At 36.3% G+C, this 20734-nt stretch overlaps 1 protein-coding gene across 1 annotated transcript in view; it reads left to right on the top strand.

The window, feature by feature from the left end:
• The window catches only part of LOC122827892 (EGF-like repeat and discoidin I-like domain-containing protein 3), a gene marked incomplete at its 5' end in the record, with an annotated part of 119356 nt that overhangs the window by 45217 nt on the left and 53405 nt on the right, over window positions 1-20734 (top strand). Inside the window, 1 exon segment of the mRNA XM_044110986.1 lies at window positions 12206-12319. Within this exon segment, the coding sequence (XP_043966921.1) occupies window positions 12206-12319 (114 nt within the window).

The raw sequence follows: 20734 nt of genomic DNA, 5'->3' as shown, positions 1-20734 counted from the left end.
AACGCCTTCTGTTGCTCAGAGGCCAACCATGAAAACAAGCTAAAGTGAAGGTGTTTCAGAGCACTCTAGTAAAAGTGTTTACTTTTACTAGTGGATGTTAAAATGCTTCATGAAGATGTTTTAATCCACATCATTTGTTTGCATAATGAAAAACAAGACAGTATAATGAGTTGTTAAGACTTTGGCAAGATGTACTTTAGATTTCAAACCAAAAAACAACAACAACTATTTTGTCTGAATCCCCAAGACTTCACAAGTCAAATTGCCCCAAAGCTTAAACAGCTCTATTTCTGGTTATTAGCTCAATATAACAGCTATTTAGCTCATTGCTTAAAAATGGTTGATACTAAAGTTTCTTGTGTTGAACAGAAAGTTTGGAAAACATGGGAAATGAAAAGTCACACATATATTGATTAGCTAAAGTTAAATTTATTTCCTTTTTTTATATTTTGAGCCCACCAGTATGAGTTGTAGGGAACGAGCTGTTACCATGGCCTAATTGTGTAAGGTCTTCATTTTAGCTGTATTGTTACTTCTTGGCCCCTGCAGTAAGGATGGACCTATTGGCAGATGGCCAACGCATAAATAGAGATGCGACTCCGAATCCCAGATGGGAGAAAAGAAAACTCTGGCTCAGCCTTGCCCGGGGCTTTTGGCTGTCACTGAAAGTCAAAGCAGAATGCTGGAAAACGTTCTGCCTGACTACACAGAGCTGCTTTAATTCAGTAGAACCAGTGTGGATCAATTAGTGACTTTCTGATTTTACTAATGATGACGTTCTTTTACTGCCGCTTACTGGGTTGATGGTCATTTTAAATGTCTAACATCATACTTGTATTTTGTAAAGTGCCATTATTATTTTGGCTTGATGTGTTGTCTTAGATTTAACTGAAATATGACTCTGTGTGCGAACAAAATCTAATTTTTGATTTAAAAAAAACCCCTTTCCTCAAGTATTCATGCAGCGCTCTCTTTTGTTCAGTAGCCACAAAAGAAAGGTCAGGAAGGAAATGTATGAATAAAATCTATATGTAATTTACTTTGTTGAAACCAATCATCCATTGTAATTGGACAACACAATTCTGTAGAAAACCTTTCGGAATTGATTCAGAATCTTACCCATTCTTTCTGTTTTAATAGATATAAAATGTAATGTAAAGTTTTCTTAAGATGTTTAATTGCTTATTAAACTCTTCGTGGCAGCTTAATTCCACATTTCGCCCTTGAACATTAATGAAATTCTAATTTGTTATTTGATGTTAAAGATGTTTGAGCCTTGCAGTGAGCTTAGAGGGCAAACGAGTCACCAGTTTCTGCACACATTGCACATTTTAGCCAGAACAGTAATGATACAAAACGTACCAGAATCTTTCATAGAAAATAAAAAAAATATTATTGTTGCAGCAGTTGAACTGAAATGCAAAGCCAGATTTTAAAACTTGCATCTCACAAGTGTGTAATTACCATCAACAACCATGGTAGATGTGTTGTCAGTTTGCCAGTCCTCCAACGTTGGTTCATCTTTGCACCCTGTTGACTCTCTTTCACTGCTCTTGCTTGGAAAGAACAAGATGCTAAACTGCAGCTCAGTGGTGATGACATGAGCAGTTAAGGTGGCGTAAGATTCTGTGGCAGTAGTACACATTTCAGAGTTTTCTGCCCACATTCTTCAGGGATGCTTAAATTGTGTCAATGACATATGTCAGATATCGAATGCTTTATCTTGGCTTCAAAGTGTGCACCATAAAGTTAAAGACCTGTTCCTTTCAAAACAACAGTGGCCCGGTGGTCTTGTGATTACTGATGACTGGTGCCACCGAATATTTTTCTCTTTCCTGCATGGAAATGTATATCACAGATTCAAATTCATATTACCCGAACTCAGTTCTTTTCTTTTTTTTTCTTTTTTTGTGCAGAAGGTACTGGTCATATTTTTTGCAAAATTGTTATTTTGTAACTCTGCCATGAACTCACCATGGATTATCTTGATGACTTGACTTATGGACTTTTTTCAGTTTGTTTCCCTTAAACATTGGTCAAGCAATTAATTTTAAGGAAACTGAGCTTTGATATTTGTGAATGGATTCAGAATTTGATCAGTCTACAAATGCATTTTACTCCCCACCCATACTGCTAATGTTAGAAACCTATGCTGAGTTTCAGTGGCAGTAGTTAAAGCTGTATCTGCATGTGTATAAAGTACTTGCATTCCCTATTTTATTAGTTGCACTTTTACATCTTACTTCTACTGATTAGTGGTACTTTGCACAAAAACAGAAACTGCAAAACAAAAAATGGAAAATAAAATATTGTTCAATTTAGCAAACTGACTGCAAAAAATGTTCAAGTTCAAAATTACCACCCAAGTCCACTAAAGAAGGGTTTTTGATTTCTCCTTAGTGTTGAACTAAGGAGATAGATAAATATGAATACTTATTCATATTTATCTATGAACAAATATTCATAGATATTTATTCATGAATATCCTGCACAGAATAGCTTAGTTTGATAGGCTGGAGGTTTTGATATTACCTTTTTGTTTTGTCAAAATGCTCATCTCTGTAGTTGCCACTTTCAAATGTGTTGGTCCATGAACATTTCCCTTAACATGAGGAAACCTTCCTTACAAGTTATAAAATCTGTTTTCAAATGGTTTATGCTCTCTTTCTAAGGATAAACCTCTGCTAACGTATCTGCAAAACATTGAGATTAATAAAGCCACACTGATTTATTTAGTTGTCAGGGTAAATACTGTCATTGTTTGTCATTTTGTATTTTTTTGATTTCATTTCATTGTCAAACACTATTCCCTCATTGGCGGATATTAAAGCAGATAAAGCCTCCTAGGAGCAGCCATCTTCCTGTTTGCCTGTCACCTCCTTACACAATTTACCTGCATGTCATTTAGGCATTAAATTTAGGCCGTTTTGGTGACGTTAAGGAGCTTTTGGCTTTGGCTTTGTTGTCTGAGATCCTAATTCCCCTCACACACCTGCTACTGAGCCTCCATCTCTGAGCTTAAAATGACACTTAAGGCTTTCCTCTGAATGTCATTGTGCTCCCAAGCTGAGGGCTCTTCACATTCTGCACATCCCAGCTCTGCCGGATCCCCCAGTCTGCATGATGAGTGTTTTGCTCCTCTGATACTCAAGCCTCTCTGCAATGCATCCTAAGATGTCTTTTCAAGGGCTTCTGGAGTGCCACTGTGAATAACTTCTTGCTAAGCTAATCCCACTTCAGAGAACATGTCCTTGCAATACACAAGTCCTAATCCTACATTCACAACCTCATGCATGCTCACCTCTCTTGAGTCATGCAGCGTGTGACTCTTTAAAGGTTATGTTGTGGTTAATGGAATAATTTTTGGATACATTACTAGAATCAATGCTCATGCTCAGCCTAGATCAGTGGTCCCCAACCACCGGGCCGCGCACGAAGTAATTAAATATGTCCGTTCTATGTATTGAGTCTGGATGAGCTTTTATTTTGAAAATCCTAAACCGGATGCTGTCGGTTATGTCTTGCGCGCCAATTGCCGCAGAATGAGTAAGAAACAACAGCGTTGGTCTCGATCCTCACAACTCGCACCCCCCCACCCAACGCCCCACACCCACCCTGGTTCGCAGAAAATGTAAGGGGGGCTGACCGGTCCGCTGTACTAAAAAGATAGGGGACCACTGGCCTAGATGACTATGTTGGACCTCACATATATCAGTGTAATAACATAGTTCCCGAATCAGAGGCCAGAAACAAATCCTGTCTGATGAGATGATAGCCGCTTCAGCGACACGGGAAATAGCAAGGGAGAACTGAGAAGCGTGGGTTGTCTGTGAAGACAGACACTTCCTTGTTGTTTCTTCTATATTTTACTCAACCTGTCGAGAGGGGGCATGTGTCGACCTCAGATTGGGAGAACTAGACACATTTCTCTGCTCCAGGACCTGTCAAACAAAACATCTGAGCCTGGTTGACCAGAAGATGCACTTTTGAGAACAAGTCAACATCTCTGAGTTCAGTAGCTTTACAGATCTTTTCAGCATAAAGTTATATTCATCTTAGACAACGTGTGCTGACAATAATGGATGTTCAAGGCTTTTAAATTGCAGACTAAACCCACTATGAGCTTCCAGTTATGGAATTTAAACTAAGAGGAGCAACACATTCAATATACTGTGATTAAATACAGTAGGAAACACGTTTTTATTATCTGTAAAGTCAGAACTGTTTTCTTTGCACACACTGATGCGTTTTTGTTTATCAGTGTTTAGAACTAAGTGTGAAGAATGAGGAATGTCAACAATATAAGCAGACATACCCAGGCCAGACCAAACACTTCTACAATGACACAGTAATCTCTTTGTCTATTTTTATTTCAATGCTCCTTACTGCATTGTTTTTTGAGCAAATAAGCAATATAGTCAGTTCCTTATTGCATTGATAGTTTACAGTACATGGTACCTTGCAAAATTGTTCATAACCCTTAAATCTTTATCACAACCACAAACTGTAAGGTATTCTATCACTATTTCTTGTTATTGTTCAAATGAAGATCTAAAGAGAGTGTCATACATTTGTTTTTAATCCCCCTTGTGCTGATATTCCAAACTAAATTCAAACTTGATCTGCCTGAGAAACGTATTTATTCATTTAATAGACTTTCACTGTATGTAATTTAGTGTGTCTGTCTTTTAACCTCTGAGGCCTAAAGTGAACAAACAGCATTACGATGAGCAGTGGACAAACCAGACAGATCATGAATAAAATTCTGGAGAAATATAGAGGGTTCTGAAACAATATTTCAAGATTTGAGCATCTGATGTAGCACTGTTGAACTCGACATCTAAAAATGTAAAGTGTAAAGGACAGCTGGATAACGGCGAAAACACGGCCATCCATTTTTAGAGTGACAGACTGGGCAAGCAGCGTATTAATCACACAAGTGGCCAAGGAGCTCGTGGCAGCTCTGGAAAAGTTACAAAAAAAACCCTGCAGTTCAGATTGAAAATTGGTTGACAGGACAACTGTTAGACATACCACCAATATGGCATTTATGGAAGAGTGGCAAAAAATGGCATTGTTAAAAGAAAGCCATAATAACTCCTCTTTGGTGTTTTTTCAAACCATGTAAGGGACACATGGAAATAATGTGATATTTCAAACATTGCTATTTGTAGTAATGTTGAAGATATAATGGTAAATATTATTTCATTAGGATATGTGACAGAAAATACTAACAAATCCTGTTTAGTGTTTCAAATCATCCATTTGGTTCTCTTGATTCATTTATTTGGTGAACCCATCAATGCAGTCTTCTAGGTTTCTGTCTGGTTGAATCACTTGTCCATCAAAATTAGCAGTCTGTCTATACTGGCAAAATTTTAAATATTATTTGAAAACAACAGGTGATTACTTCCAATAATGTATAGCTTTTGGGATTAATTACACAATTGGCATAAAAACCTTGCTGGCTATCTATTGATACCTAATGACATAGGGTTGAATCAGAATGATCAAAAGACAAATCAGTCTGCTTTTTAATGGAAAAAGGAAAAATGATTAAGCTCCCCTGGAGATAATTATGGATCAGTACATGAAATATCAATATAAGTTTCTCTAATTCTCTGACTTATACTCTCTGCTATCTCTAAACTGTAAGGCTGAATGTTTTGCCAAAGAATAAAACGGTCTTTGTTGAGCTTTACCCGGCCTCTGAGTGTAATTTAATGAATGAAGTGGCTGCGATGTAGAAGCAATACTGCAGGGACGCTACCTTTCATTTAGCTAATTAAGTTTGGGGGCTTTATGAGTGTGAGAGGATTACAAGCTATTAGCTGGTATTTATTTCAAACACTTGTGTGATTTATGGTATTGTTTGGGGCTGTTTAGGCTTTCCAAAGCAATTGCATGAATCTGCATATATTCCAATTAAAACGGATCTAAATAAAACCCAGCTTTGAAAATTACAATTGCTTTGTCTCTGACTGTCAGTCGACACAGTGGATGGAGATGGATGGAGATTGTCCTTGCTGCGTTTTAGAGTAACCTTCAACCACCTCCACTTCCCACCATTAAACACAATACCTTTACAGGTGAATGAAGTGGAAATCTAATTTGTTGGCCTTTGTGTTTGTGTGCCAGTGGCAGGTGCAGGAGATGAGGAGGTTAGCACACCGGTGATCCCCTCCCTTTGCAGCCCTTTTTCCTGCTGCTCCCTGGACACAACACAGTCAATTTAGCTCTCACTGCAAAAGATACTTCTTGACATACAGCACAATTCATTGCTTTCATTATTGCTCAATTGAGACATTTGAGGTACAGCAGAGGAGTAAATCCAGGTAACAGGCCAGTACAGAGAATTGATGAGAGCCTTACCATGAAGCACTGAAATGCTTGTGTTTTTTTTTTTCTTTGAAACCTTTGTTCAACATGCCATTGTTAGACATATGGGGTGATAAAACAAGATCTTTTATGTTTCTATCAATATTTTTATCGTTTGAAGTTTGTTCATCATTGAACCACGTGTACGCAGACGTTTTAGTCCCGTCTCAGAATTGTGTATCTGTCTAACATTTCAATGGTTCAAGGAAATATTCTGCCTTTGGAAAATAACTCTACAGCATCAGCCTTCTTCATATTACCACTGCAGCATAAATAATTTGATCACCAGCTAAGCCAGGCAGCCACGGAGTTTTTGGGAAATTCTGCTGCAGGAGTCCCACAGCTGTCACACTGCATGAGTACCACACGTTTGCCCTATTATGCCATTTACACAACTGTGACTAAATATTGAAGCAATGTGCTAATATCAACTTTACATACAATACTGTGCAATACTTGAAAGTAACAGTGAAGCTGACCTCCAGTAAGTTTTCTTGAACTTGGTTAATGATTATCAGAACATTTGGGAGTATGTATAGAGCATTGATATTTTATTTCCAGATGGTCACTTGATTTTTTTTATATATATATGTATATAAAGAAACATTGCAAAAGTGACATAATGGGAAAGGTTACCACATCGTATAGTTTAAAACTTTAAGCTCCTTCTCCTTAATCTCAGTACTCACGCACTATTGAACAGCAACATACTTGAAAGACATGACAAGATTTAATACTTCACATACCTTCTTCATTTAAACCTATGTACCATGCACTTTTTAATGTGGCACCATTTAAAGAAAGATATGAGTGTAACATTAATTTTAAATTTAATTTTTTGACCAATTTGTGATTATCTGACTTTATCTCTACCTCAATATAATTATATCATCACTGGAATGCATGTTTTTTTAAAAACAGAATTGATATGAATGGTTGGATTTTTATCATGAATTTGACATTTCAAATTAATTTGGACTGCTTCCCATTCTACATACATTGGTATTAATTGAACATAGTTGTCTTGAAGGTTTTTGTGATATTTGATATAATTCAGAACTACTAAAAAAAAATCTTTTAATTTAACTGATAGCAAACAGAAATACAATGCACTGCAAAGCTAATAAACCTTGTGGATGTTAATTAAATTTGATAATGGCATAAAAACAACAAAAACCTTTTTTTACTGTCACTATTGTTAGTGGATGTGTAAAGGAATCCACTTTATTTAACTGCCATGGTTTTTTACTGTTTAGTGTGTCCATCCATTGTAGAAAATCTTTAGGAGAGCCACGTTGTTAAATTGTTACAACTGTCGATAAACTGAAGCTCTTAGTTGCAAGAGCTTAATTTTATGATCTTTAATGCTTTGATTAAAAACACTTACATTTGGAGTAGTAACTGAGTTGCAGAGAATTAATGTTTTAAGGATCTCTCTGGTTGTGTCACATTGAGGGTGTAAAGGAACAGTAACCTTAGTTTATTTACCCACAATACTAATCTACACAACTGTGTATTTGTCTCTATGTTTCATCTTCCTTCTTCCATCTCTCCTCTTCCATGCTTTTAGTCCCATTTCTAATTTGCAGCAGGTTGATTTAACTGCATCAAGTGAAGTAATTTCGTTTCTTTCACTTGATTTAGTGGCAAGTCTCACCTTCCCCATACTGATCTCCTGGGGCTGATGGTTTCTCATGAAAGTGCAACGAGATGAGCTGGCTCTGTTGTCTCTCCTTCAGTGGTTCGTGATGCTCCAGGCTGTTTGAGTGGCCTCTCCATTTGGCTTTCATCCGCATTTGATCCTGGTGGTCTGAGCAAAGAAGAATATGGACTGAAATTTGACAAGCACATCACATAAGAAAGTGGTATTATGGCTAAAATGAAATAAAAGTGGCTTGTGCTGTTATATCAGCCGTCTTTAAAGTGGCTGTATTTTTTTGACTTTCTCCAACTTGCACTGAAGAATTTTTGATCTGCCTAGGAAGCGTTTTACAACATTTGTCTATTGTAAAACCTTAAACTCCTCAGTGCGAAGTAACAGATGGCTCTGCAGGCACTCAGTACCAAGAATATGTTTTCCTCAGTGTTATATTAAGTGGCCATAAAATCACATTTTGTTTTTATTGCTCCACCTGGTAATTAAAAGAAAGCAAATATCTCTGTACAAATTATTGTGATATGTCAGAAAGGCATGCTCACGAGAGTTCTACTTAATAACTGTTTTAATGTTCATTATTTTCACCATAACTGCTTAAATAAGGGCTTATTTAGGTCTGGCAGTAAAATAAATGAAAAGCTTCAGAAAGGTTTATCCAATGTTTTTCTGGATGTGCTGCAGTTAAGTTAGGAAATACGTTATTTTCCACAGTTGAACATCATTGCAAGCCTTCATGTCTGTCAGACTGCATGCCTCTTGATCATCTTCCTTGTAATTTTCCCATATAAAAAAAGGTTTGTTGTTTAATCTAACGTCAGAAAAATCAATGGAAGCAACAATGATATTGAAAACTACATTTTCTTTTAAACCAGATTAGTCTACAGCAGGTGTGCTCAAGTCCAGACCTTGAGAGCTACCGTCCTGCAACGTTTAGATGTATTGTTACTCCAGCAGAATGGGATCAAATGGCTGAATTTCCTCACCAGCAGCCGTTCAGCTCTGGTCACGAGCGATTCATTTGATTGAGGTGTGTTGGAGCAGGGATCCATCTGAAAGTTGCAGGATGGTAGCTCTGGAGGACTGAACTTGCTTTTCTTTCTGGAGCTTCTATTTTGAAAGATTGTTCATGTTTCATCTGGTGCTGCAGCTCAGTGGTTCTGGATGAGTGCATCAAATAACACAGTTTAAAGATAAAAAAAATTAGCTTCTGACATCTGGCACGTCCAGTATAACAAAACCTGAGAAAAATGCCTTTTTCTGAGTAAAATGCAGTTTCCTTTCATTACCCAATTGATAATAAAAATGCTCCCATATATAGCGGTGTGGAAATTAGAACTTTCTTTAGATAGGTTGGAGGTCTGAAAATGTTTTCGGAAATGGTGAAAAACGTTAAAATGCAGACAATAACAAACAATTTGTCAAGACAAAATGGAAACAACTGAGACTGAAGTGACTCCTATAAATATAACAACAAACTGGGAATGAAATACATTGAGCTTTTTTTGTCTTATTTTGTAAAAACTTTAAAAATTAAGTATAACTTGAGAATATGCTTAAATCCCTTCAACTCCATTTCAGTCTCTTGTTTTAATGCGATTTTCAGCAATTTACTTTTTTAATGTTGTCTTGGGTTACAAATTGAACACATTAGTTTCTCTGGTCACAGATGGTTATGTTCAAAGATAAGACTGTAAGATATTTCTGAAAAAAATAAATAAAGAACACTACAAAAGTGCCCAACTGATTTAGGATCTCAGAGAGATGAGATCATTTTTCACTTCCTTAAGCTTTCTAAATCTATGACCTAGTTACATATTCATGAGTCCAAACGGCACCTTTGAGTCCCACACTGCTCAAGGTATGTTTTAGAGGATTAAAAGTCCTTTGCAGCCATAGGCAAATTTATTCAGAAGTGACTGAAAGTTCACTTCATTCCCATCCCTCCCCATTTAAATCGCTGCTGTCAATTTATGCTCTTATCTACGCTTATAACAACACAGTGAAAATATGTGTGATGGAGTTGGGTTCAAGTTCTGTCACCTTGGTTATTTGAATGAGAGTTATTTCACATGGCTATTATTGAGGACAGTTGACCTTTGCCACTCTGTTCTGCTCTCATATACCTCTGTGATACTTGAATTAAATGAAATTGGTTGGCTTGATGAAGAACAACTGTCAAAGATGCTAAATTCCCTTATTCATTTCAGTCTTGGTATTCTCATATACATCACTGCAGATGTATATGAGATGAGCTGGTGTGAATCAGACATAAACAAAAGCTGCTAGGATTACTTCTTTCTGCATTGGAGAAGAGCATAAAACACAGTGGGGTTTTTTTAATATAAATTCTGGACCAGTTTCAAGTTTTTTCTCACATAACAAACTGTTTATACTTTGCATCAACAACATTAACTTCAAATGCAAAACATTTATGAATAATACATGGCAACTTCCAGGATCTGCTTTAGATATTGTTGATATAAACTCAGTCTGACAGACCACACCAAGTTGTTCTCGACAGATTTTTAGTCTTTAACCAAACTCATTTAAAAAAAAAAAAAAGAAAAACATATTATCTACCAAAGTTTTTTTATTATTTGATTTGATTTACAAAAGAGAAGTAGCCAGTGTAAGTCTATTGAAAAAAAATAATAACTTTAATGATGTGTATCATAATTGTATTTAAAAATTGTACCTAAATAAATTGCTTTGTTGACTTATTGTGTATAAGGCTGCCAGAGTCAAGGTTGTGTGTTTTTAAACCTGGGAACACCATCCCACCTGTGAAGTACGGAGGTGGCAACATCAAGAATTAGAGCTGTTTTGCCAGAATGAACTGGTTTATTTCATAAAAGTAGATGACATCATGAAGAAAGAACATTAATTGGAAATATAGATGTCTTAAGACATCAACTAGGAAGTTAAAGCTCAGTATAAAATGGGTCTCTCAAAATGGACAGTAAACATATCCATACAGCCAAAATGGTAACAAAGTGGCTTTAAGGACAGCAAAGTCATTTTTTTTAGCATGAGCATCACAAAGTTGATCCTACTGAAAATTTGTAGGCAGATCTGAAATGTGTATGCAAGTGAGAGTGGCAGCCTTTGAACCTGACTCAGCTGCATCAATTCTGACAGAAGGAATGGTCCAAATTTCCAGCAAACTATTGTGAAAAGCTTGCGGAAGGACACCTAAAACCTTTAACCCACGTCATACATACAGTTTAAAGGCCAAATACTGAAGAAATGTATGTAAACTTGTGATCTTGAAAACATTAATAAATAAGTCTCTTAAATATTATTTCTCTCTAAATTGTGGCATTTTGCAAATAGGAATTATTTTGGTAAATCTAAATGACCAAAGCCAAGATAAGTTTGATCCGATTTAGCTTGAAACAGTGAGAAAAAAATTGTGTATTTTTATTCAGCGTATGTAAAGTTCTAGTTTCAACTGCATATTTCTGAGATGACATTTTTTCTACTTTGATAGGTGAATGAACTGATATAATGGCCTGATTGATATGTTTGTTGTTCTGTCACAGTTTATTATTATTATTATTATTATTATTATTATTATTATTATTATTATTATTATTATTATTATTATTATTATTATTATTATTATTATTATTATTATTATTATTGTTGTTGTTTTTTGTTTTGTTTTTTGTTGTTTTTTTTTACACAAGATGGTCAACAGTAGGTTGAGCTTGGGCTCTGCCAACCCTGTTGGTGTCACGGTTCTTGGTTTGAATATCACCAGAAAAAAAAACCTCCCAGATGATTGTGTAAAATAAAGGGCATCTGCCTGGCCAGCTTGTCAATTTAAGTTTGTATCAGCTGAACTGAGGAAAATGGGCAGGACAGAAATTGAAGTGACAAATCCCTGAGATTTCCTTTCGAAGTAGGATAGATGGGTGAACAGATGCAGGTGTTAAAACTTGGATTAAACATGTTGCATTAAAATTCCATCAAGGCATCATTTGGTGATTTAGTTCCAAGATAGCACTGTATTTGTATGAAGGTCTCCACAAATCAAGTAACACTAAGGGAAGTCAGATGGTTCTATGCATTTTATTTTAATCTGCGTAAAGCCTATTATGTCTGATTGTCTGTGCTAGTAAATCAAAGGAATATGCTTTTGTGTTTCTTGTCTTTCCTCTCCTCTAGATATCAATGAATGTGAAAAGGATCCTTGTAAGAATGGGGGAATTTGCACTGATCAGGTTGCTAACTACTCTTGTGAATGCCCAGGGGAGTACATGGGAAGGAATTGTCAATACAGTAAGTGATGTTTTCTTTGCACTTCTTTAGAATTGTAAGTTTGTTAATTAAATCAGTTTTCTGCCATCTGTTTTGCACTTCAATTGATGGTGCTTTTACAAGATGAAGCTAAGTTCATACATTTCTGCTTAACTTCCTATTAAAGGTATAGGCTGTGAGACAGAAAAACATAATTAACTGTCTTAATCTTCACTTTTTTCCCCCATTTATTTTTGTACAGGTTTCTCTTCTCATTTTATCCATCTCTTGCTTGTAGAGGATTTGTGTGCAAGAGCACAAGTGCTGAACACAGCAACCACAGTGGCTCTCACACAGATTACTTTATGGCTGCAAAAATATGGATGTGGAGCTTGTGATTTTTGATTTTCTCTTGCACCTAACACATGTCAAAGACATTCCATTATATGAACTCATTAGCAGTTTTGGGCATATACTGAAAATGTTTTCTAAAGTTAAGGTCTCATAAATCAATCTTAAAATGTAGTTAGCAAAAATATGCTGTGCTAAACATGTGAATGAAATATATACATGTCCAATTTCTGCTTCTGCAAGTAAACCAAATCAAAACTTTGAGAACTCAGGTGATATATAATAAAAAATGTATTTGTTGACACAGTTTTGTCTGTTCGCACAATCGTGTGCTGCATCACTGTCACGTAACCAGGTGACTAACCTCCTCCACTCTCCCTCCACAAACAAATGGCAACTAGATATAAATAAATTTCAGTATTTATCGGACTGATGCCAGTACGTTAAAAAAATGAGTAATATTGGTGGATAACAATGTTTATGCTGATAAATACATCCATTCCTCTAATGTTTGAGGGAAATGACTGCTTTTCGAGCTGACTTTAAAAAAATGAAGGAAGGTAGCAGAAAACCAGTTTTCACCTGAAATGAATCAAAAATACTTTGAGAAGCTAGATTGTGTTAGTGATTAAAATTACATATGAAGTTCCACTTAAGTTTACAGTACACAGAAGGATTCATCATTTTATTAGAGGTGGAGTGGGATTATTATGGTTTTACTTGGGGTTTGTGTTTAAACACATTAGATTTGACATAAAACAATGACCAGAAGGTGAAAATGCTGACTCTCAGCTGTAATTGGTTGGGGTTTACACCTTCAGAAGATGAAGTGCACAGGAAGGATATCTCATTTATAAGTATCCCGGAGGCCTAATGTAACTGGGTACAAAAGTCCTTCATTCTCTTGCTAATATAAATATCAACAACTCTTAATAACCCTGAAGCTAGAAGTCAGTAGTGTAAACGTATTCTCTTTGGGCTTCTTTGATTTAAAATTTGGTGCTGCAGGATAGCCAGATTTGTGTTACTCGTCCGTGTTTTTTTCTCTGTAATATTCAAATGCTACTTGATGTTGTTAAACGATAATATTAAAAAGGAGTAGCTGTACGTGTCGATAAACCCTCTTTTAAATGGTCTTTTCCAAAATTGTTTAAACATCTGCTTTGAGGTCGCTTTTTGACAGAAGCATGAAAAAGTGAAATGAACAATTGCTTTGAGCTCAAAGCAATTTTTTTCCTTTTAAGCTTTGCTTTATGCTGGTGTCAACAACAATAAAGAGTCAATACAAAATATACCAGTTTTAGACAAGTATGTATTCAACTGCCATAGTCATTTTAAAACATATTATTCTTTAAAAAAAAAAAAAAAAACATTGTCTAACTGCAAGTGTGAAAGTGTAAAAGTCCAAAATATGTTTTCTTGATAGGATTTTGCTACCAATGTTTGGTAGCCATTATCAGTTATGGCTAGTTCACATGGCAAGATTTTTATGCAGATTTTTGTCCCAGTTTTTTCCTTCTGGCCCAGTTTTCGGGATGGCTCTGAAGAGATATTCATGTCATGTGTGGTGAGCTAAGAGTGATTTGGTCCATTTGGATGGACATCAAGACTGCTCCAATCTAAAATGTGGGATTTTCAACATGTTGGATTGTCTTGGCTTGACATGTGTATGGTGTTCCTCCAAGAAGAAACAAGAAAGTAGCTTGTTGAATGTGATGTTTAGTCAATCAGAAAGCAAGATGACAGAAACACAGAGGGGGATCCAAAATGCAGAAGACACAACAACACCAGGAAGCTCTGAACACATATTTGGTCTCGAGAGTTTTTGTGAAATTTCCCGTCTGACTTTTGAATGTTGGTGAAGGATCTGGTTTGTGTGGCTTGTTGCTCGTGCTGTGTGCTTATCCACCACACCCTATAAGACCAAATCTGCTATACTTAAGTTATTTTATCATTATGTATGTGGTCTCATAGATTTTGAAGACTGAGCATCAATTTTAAATTCACTTCCTGTGAACCAGCCATCAGCAGCCAAAGATGCCTTTTCTAGCTGTTAAAAACTGATCACCATTATTTTACATAGTTTAATCACATTTCACTAACTGAATTAACTGGTTCAAATCCAGGCTATTAAAACAATAAAATTATAAATCTGCGATTGGTGCTATATGGTATGATCTGTATGGCAGGAAGTTTCTGAAATCAGTAATCAGCAAAGCAGACAAAATGTTGTACTTGTGCTTTTTTATTAGTAAGTTTATTCATTGTGCAGCTGCATGCTTTAAGCTGAAATATTTTTGAAAAACCACTTCAGGACCCTGTCCACAGAGAGGAAATAACATTAGCTTTGTTTCATGATTTATTACAGCCATGTGCAGGATACCATTTACTGGATGGCCACTTCATAGAAATGTGTTTATTCACTAGAAAGAAGGTTATTAAAACAAGCCTTGGATAGAGTTCTGCTACTGCACACCATTTGATGTGTGCATTTTTAGGCACACTGGTCACTTTATTAGGTACTCCTCTTTAATTGCACAACACAAATAGAAAATCAATCAATTACATGTGACAAGTAAAATGTATTTAGCCATTTAGATGTTGTGAAGACGACTTACTGAGGTTCTAGCTGAGCAGCTGAATAGGGACTTAAATTACTTTGTCTTAGTTGCTGGTGCCAGATGGCCTGGTCTGAGTAATCTGAAAATTGCATATCTGGTTATGAATGGTGCAAAGTGAAAAAAAAAAAAATCCAGTGTGCAGCAGTTGTGTGTATTAAATGCCTTCTTGATTCCAGCAGTCAAATGAAAACAACCAGATTGCCTGGAGATGATAAGGTGGCAACAGTAGCTTTAATAACCACTTGTTGCAACCAAGCATATCTGAATGTATAACATGCCAAACCTTGAAGCAAATTGGCTACAGCTGCAGTACTACGCCAAGTGAAACTCCTTACAGTTTGAAATAGGCTACAATTCACACAGATTCACCATGATTGGACATTACCAGCCATATATAAGTAACGGGAAATCTTCTTGGTGGTCAGCATATCAGACCAAAAGTTGGTTTATGCAAAGTGATTTCTTTGTCTCTTTTTCTTCCCGCCCAAAGATGGGAAGTAAAATGTGATTATTTATCATAATTGAGCTTGAGGAGGACATGATTGTGAGGGGTTGTCGTGTTTCACAATGCTTTTTGCTTATTATGTTTATGTGAGTGGAGTCAAACGGCTGTTTATATCTGTGTAACACATTGTTATCTATTTATACATTGACCAGTATGGGCAGCTTTTGCTTTTTCTGGTGTTCATAATTTGTTCTTTTGCCACCAAAAATCAGTGCAATATTTTTTTTACTTCTTTTTCTTATTTATTTTTATTTAATGTATTTATTTTACAAAAAAGTACTAAAGTAAAATTGCATTAAGGTGTAAAAAAAACTTAATTTTGTCAATTTTATCAAATCAAAATGTGCATTTAGTAATAATATAATAAAATATCAAATACACTGTCTGTAAATCAAATCCTGGATGACTAGATGTAGATGGCATCTACCGTGCTTTGATTTATGACACTGACCTTTTGAGATTCACATCTCGCATTCATAGAAATGTTGAGGTGTCAGATAAAATTAGACTTGTGAGGAAAATGTATGTAGGCGGAGGGGATCAGGTGTGACTGTGTAACAAAGCAGTTTTTTCTTTCTGCATATCCAGAAAAATGTTGTTAATATAACTGATAAAGTATGTTTCCCGGATATGTGAGAGCCAAGGATTGGTTGTGTTCCAACCTTAAGATGTTCCCTTTTTGCATCCAAGATCAACACAATGTCATTAAAATGGACTGCCTATAAAAAAGCGGAACCTTCTTGTGAGGGTTGTTTGTTTGGATTATCCTTTCTGGAAAAGATGCAGACTGTTTTAACTGATTGAATATCTGATATATGCATCTGATACAAACACATGTCTTCTTCTCTGATTTGTTCCAGAGGCCCACACTCTGTGTGGGCAATGGTTTATGCAAATAATGCATTTTTACACTCTATACTTCTTTGTTGGTGAAGTTGTCACTGTTGCTTGCCATATTGTGACAGTGATCGCTGTTTTAGTAAAGATCTCAGAGCTAATTAATATGGAAAGTAAAACATAGTATCAGGTTTTTTAGTTGCCAAGACAAACCACTGTTAGATATGCAAGAAACAAAGTAATCATCATATAATACTACTAAGTTAATCGCTTACAACTGTCCTACATTATCTTGGATCTCATGACTCAATCTAGCATGTCATGAAAACTGTTTTTCTATATTATTCTGCAGAAATAACATCTGATTGAAGAATATTAATATATATATCTGTGAGTTTACTTTGTAAAAGGAAGATACCCTATCTTTTGGTAGGGCACCTTTGACTAATAATCTTAGGGCATGCAACTTTTTATTTTCCTTTTTTGCTATTTTGTCAAAACAAAATTAAGTGACTCTCACTTCCCTCTCAGATTTGAAAACTTAACAGCACATAAATAGATATTTTTCCTTTTCCCCAACCTCATATGTCACCTGTTGAGGCCCCACTATATGGCTGGCATCTGTTTAATCTGTTTATCATCCTTTCCCTTATCAACTGTTACTGCTGCATGCTCATTAGTATTGTTATGTTGGCAGTAATTTCAGTTGGGTAGTAATTTGCTAGGGTCTAGGCAGAGCTTGTGGGAGATGGATTCAGCTGTCACTGCACGCCAGTGTTGGTGTTAGCGATGTGAGCTACCGTGAGGCTGATATATGCTCAGAGGGCAGCAGGGCAAGGCCCGGGGGCCAGCTGCCTCTGCTGCACTGACGAACGACTGGCAGGCAGCTCGTTAAGACTGGCCCATCATTGCCACAAGGTGAAAGGAAATGTCGCTTTTCAGTGGTGTCTTGTCACAACATACACATATTATATCTCATGAGAGTGCTACCAAAGAGGTAAAGCATCTAGGCAAATATTATATTACGGTGACACAGCATAACATAAGTCCAATATGTCAGCCTGCGCAGAAAAAAAAGACCCTTGTTTTTCACCTGCAGAATTTGTGATTTAGGTTGTTAGCACATTAAGAACTACCACAGCCAATGACAGCAAGCCTATTGGAGGCATACACTTAAAGTCAATCGAATTGTAAATACCTACTTAAACTTGTTTCACATGCTACCAAACATTCCACTGTGCAGTACCTTTTAAAATCCTTCATGTCTCTAAACAATTCTTCACATTTTATCACGTAGGGTCACAAACATATTTGTTTAGAATTTTTTATGATGGACCAAAGTAAAATAGTACATGCATATATAAAAGGATCAAGTAACATGTGTATCACATAAGCAGTCTGATTCCTCCAAATTGAATCTATTGAATCACTGTCAGAAAATTAAATAAATAAAAGTATCCTGAATGTCATCATTGGTGTATGAGTTAGAACTCAATCACGAAACTCACATTGACCATGTAATGCTTAAAAAGTGCATTGAAATATGAAGAAGTTTAGGTTTTTTTTGTTTTGCAACTTGGACTAACTTACGTTTCATAAAAACTGTTTGAGAATAGTCTATTACCAAATGCTTGCAAATAATTTTCAGGCAGTTTTTGAAAGACAAATTATAGCTAGTTCAAATAATTCTGAGTTTTCTTTCTATTGAATTGATAACTTTGGAAAACTTTGAATGTTTTCAAGAATATTAAATTGGAAGAAACGTTACTTAGGCAGCTCATTAAGGCCTCTATCCACTACAGCGCGTGGTTGCGGTTGTCCCATCCCTATTTTACTCCGGCTCTGATTGTGTTTGCATTGAGGAAAGCGAGCAGAGATCATCATATTTTAAAAAATGTGCAACAGTGGTAGGAGTTCATCCTGTAACTGGTGGGTTCCCTGCTTCATATATCTCAGTTGTCGTGTCCTTGAGCAAGACACTTCAACAGTCATGCCTGCTGGTGGTGGTCGGACTACCCAGTCGCACCAATTCATGGTAACCGGGCTTCTGTCAGACCGCCCCAAGGTAGCTGTGGCTGCAATCCAGGAGCTTGCCACCATCAGCATGTGAATATGAATAGTGTCAAGCACCCTCATTGTTCTGCCCAGCTCCTATAATTGCTCATCAGCAAGGATACTGAGGAAAACATTACCTCAGCATTACCCTTTGACTAAATCAATAATAATAATAATAATAATAATAATAATAATAATAATAATAATAATAATAATAATAATAATAATAATAATAATAATAATAATAATTCTCGTCAGAGTACCATTTCTAAGCTGGACTTGGCACTAGTGCAGCTGAACCACTTCTGTGGGTTTCTCCCACTGAAGCAAGGGATTACCAGATCAGGAAACCCAGAATCTTGCAGACTTGAATATCATTTGAATTAGAGACAGGTTCCCTGATTTCAAAATTGTGGCCAAAGGGTGTTTGTAAATCCAGTCTTCTTTGTGGCACAGAGCACCTCTAGATGAACATCCAAATTACACACAAGTGGTGGCTCAATTCACGTCCTCTTCTATGTGTTCTAGGCCCTTTTGATAGAGTATACATTCACATTTGTGACATTAGGATGTGTTTCTTATGCTGCAAAGTTATGCATAAGGTATTTAAGTGATACATTCTTATTGTCATGGGATAGAATTATGTTTCTCAGTTTTTCCAGTACACTTTTCCTAATTACTAGCAGACTTGAACCTATGTTGACTTGCATTTCAAAGCCACTCATGTAGATCTGGAAACGTGTTGATATATATATTGTTATTACAAATGCAATTTTCTGTAAAATAATTTCATGCTCAAATAAATATAACCACTGTTAGAATTAACACTTCAGTCTTCAAACACACCATTAGGCTTCTTAACTGACAGCTAGCTTGCTCATTATAGTTGAAAAATGGTAGATATATATTTAATTGGGGAAAAAATAAATGTAAACTAATTTCTGCTTTATTTTGGCTCGTCAGAGTAAAGATGTTTGACATTTAATTGAGGAAATGTAATGTATCATGAATCAGAATTTGTGGGAATTCACACTGACATATCATTAGTATGATTATTGTGCAGGCTTATTTATGACAAAAGAGCTTTGAAAGATCCTACAAAGATATTAATATTTTCAAGCCTTTAATTGCAATAGAGATCATATGTACAAAAATAAAAGCTGCTTATACTGAGACTTTTGAAGAGGTTCAAATTAAGTTGATCTATCTGTTATTAAAAAAAATCAGCTGGCTCTCAGAGCTCCAGCAGGAAGCCTGTGTATCCACCTACACCAGTCTGGAAGCAGTGAGTCACATAGAATGAACCACTGAAGCAAGATTGATTTGCCATGCTGGAATGCATGAACACATCTCTTAACTCAGTGTACACACACGCATACACGTTCGCACGCCTTCTCTTGTTATGTTTCCCTATCTTTGCAGGGAATTTTCATTGACTTCCATTTATTTTTACAGTCTAACCCTGGTTGTTACCCTAAACCTAACCATTATCACTACGTATCAAACCCTAAACCTAACCTAAGCTCAGTTCATGCTTTAGTCATGAACCTCATCCATCACACAAAATCAGTACATCTTTTAGGGTCTTAGCTTTGGGCCCCATAAGCGGCAGTATTTGTTGGAAAAATGGTCTTACAAAGTATCAAATACAGGGCCACACACTAGATACATTTGGATATTCTCTTACCTCTCCTACAGTCTATAGTGGATACTCCCTTTACTCTCTTCAGACATTACTCAGTGTCTCCCAAGACTTCCTGTTGACTAAGACCCAGTTTTAGCAGCTGGAACTGCTAAAGTTGTGCTGCGGTTGTTTTCATTGTTCCATTCTTCCCTCACCCTAGACTTTCCTGCATGGTTAAAGCTCCCTTACTGCTCTCTGTGCTGCCAGTTTCATTGTCTGCTGGCATGTGTATGCGTGTGTGTGTGTGTGTGTGTGCGCGCGTTTCCTGTGTGTGAGCACAGAGTTTGAAATTCCGTAGGAGTTTTGTTTTAATAGTGAAGGGTCCATCATAGCTTTCCAGTGGCCATCGCTTCAGGCATCCCCTTAAGGCTCCTTTGCATGGACACAGTTCATTTGCAGTTTTC

The sequence above is a fragment of the Gambusia affinis genome, linkage group LG03, assembly GCF_019740435.1.
Source record: "Gambusia affinis linkage group LG03, SWU_Gaff_1.0, whole genome shotgun sequence".
Lineage (NCBI taxonomy): Eukaryota > Metazoa > Chordata > Actinopteri > Cyprinodontiformes > Poeciliidae > Gambusia > Gambusia affinis.
Note: the sequence above shows the minus strand (reverse complement) of the source record. Positions and strands in the feature narration are given on the sequence as shown.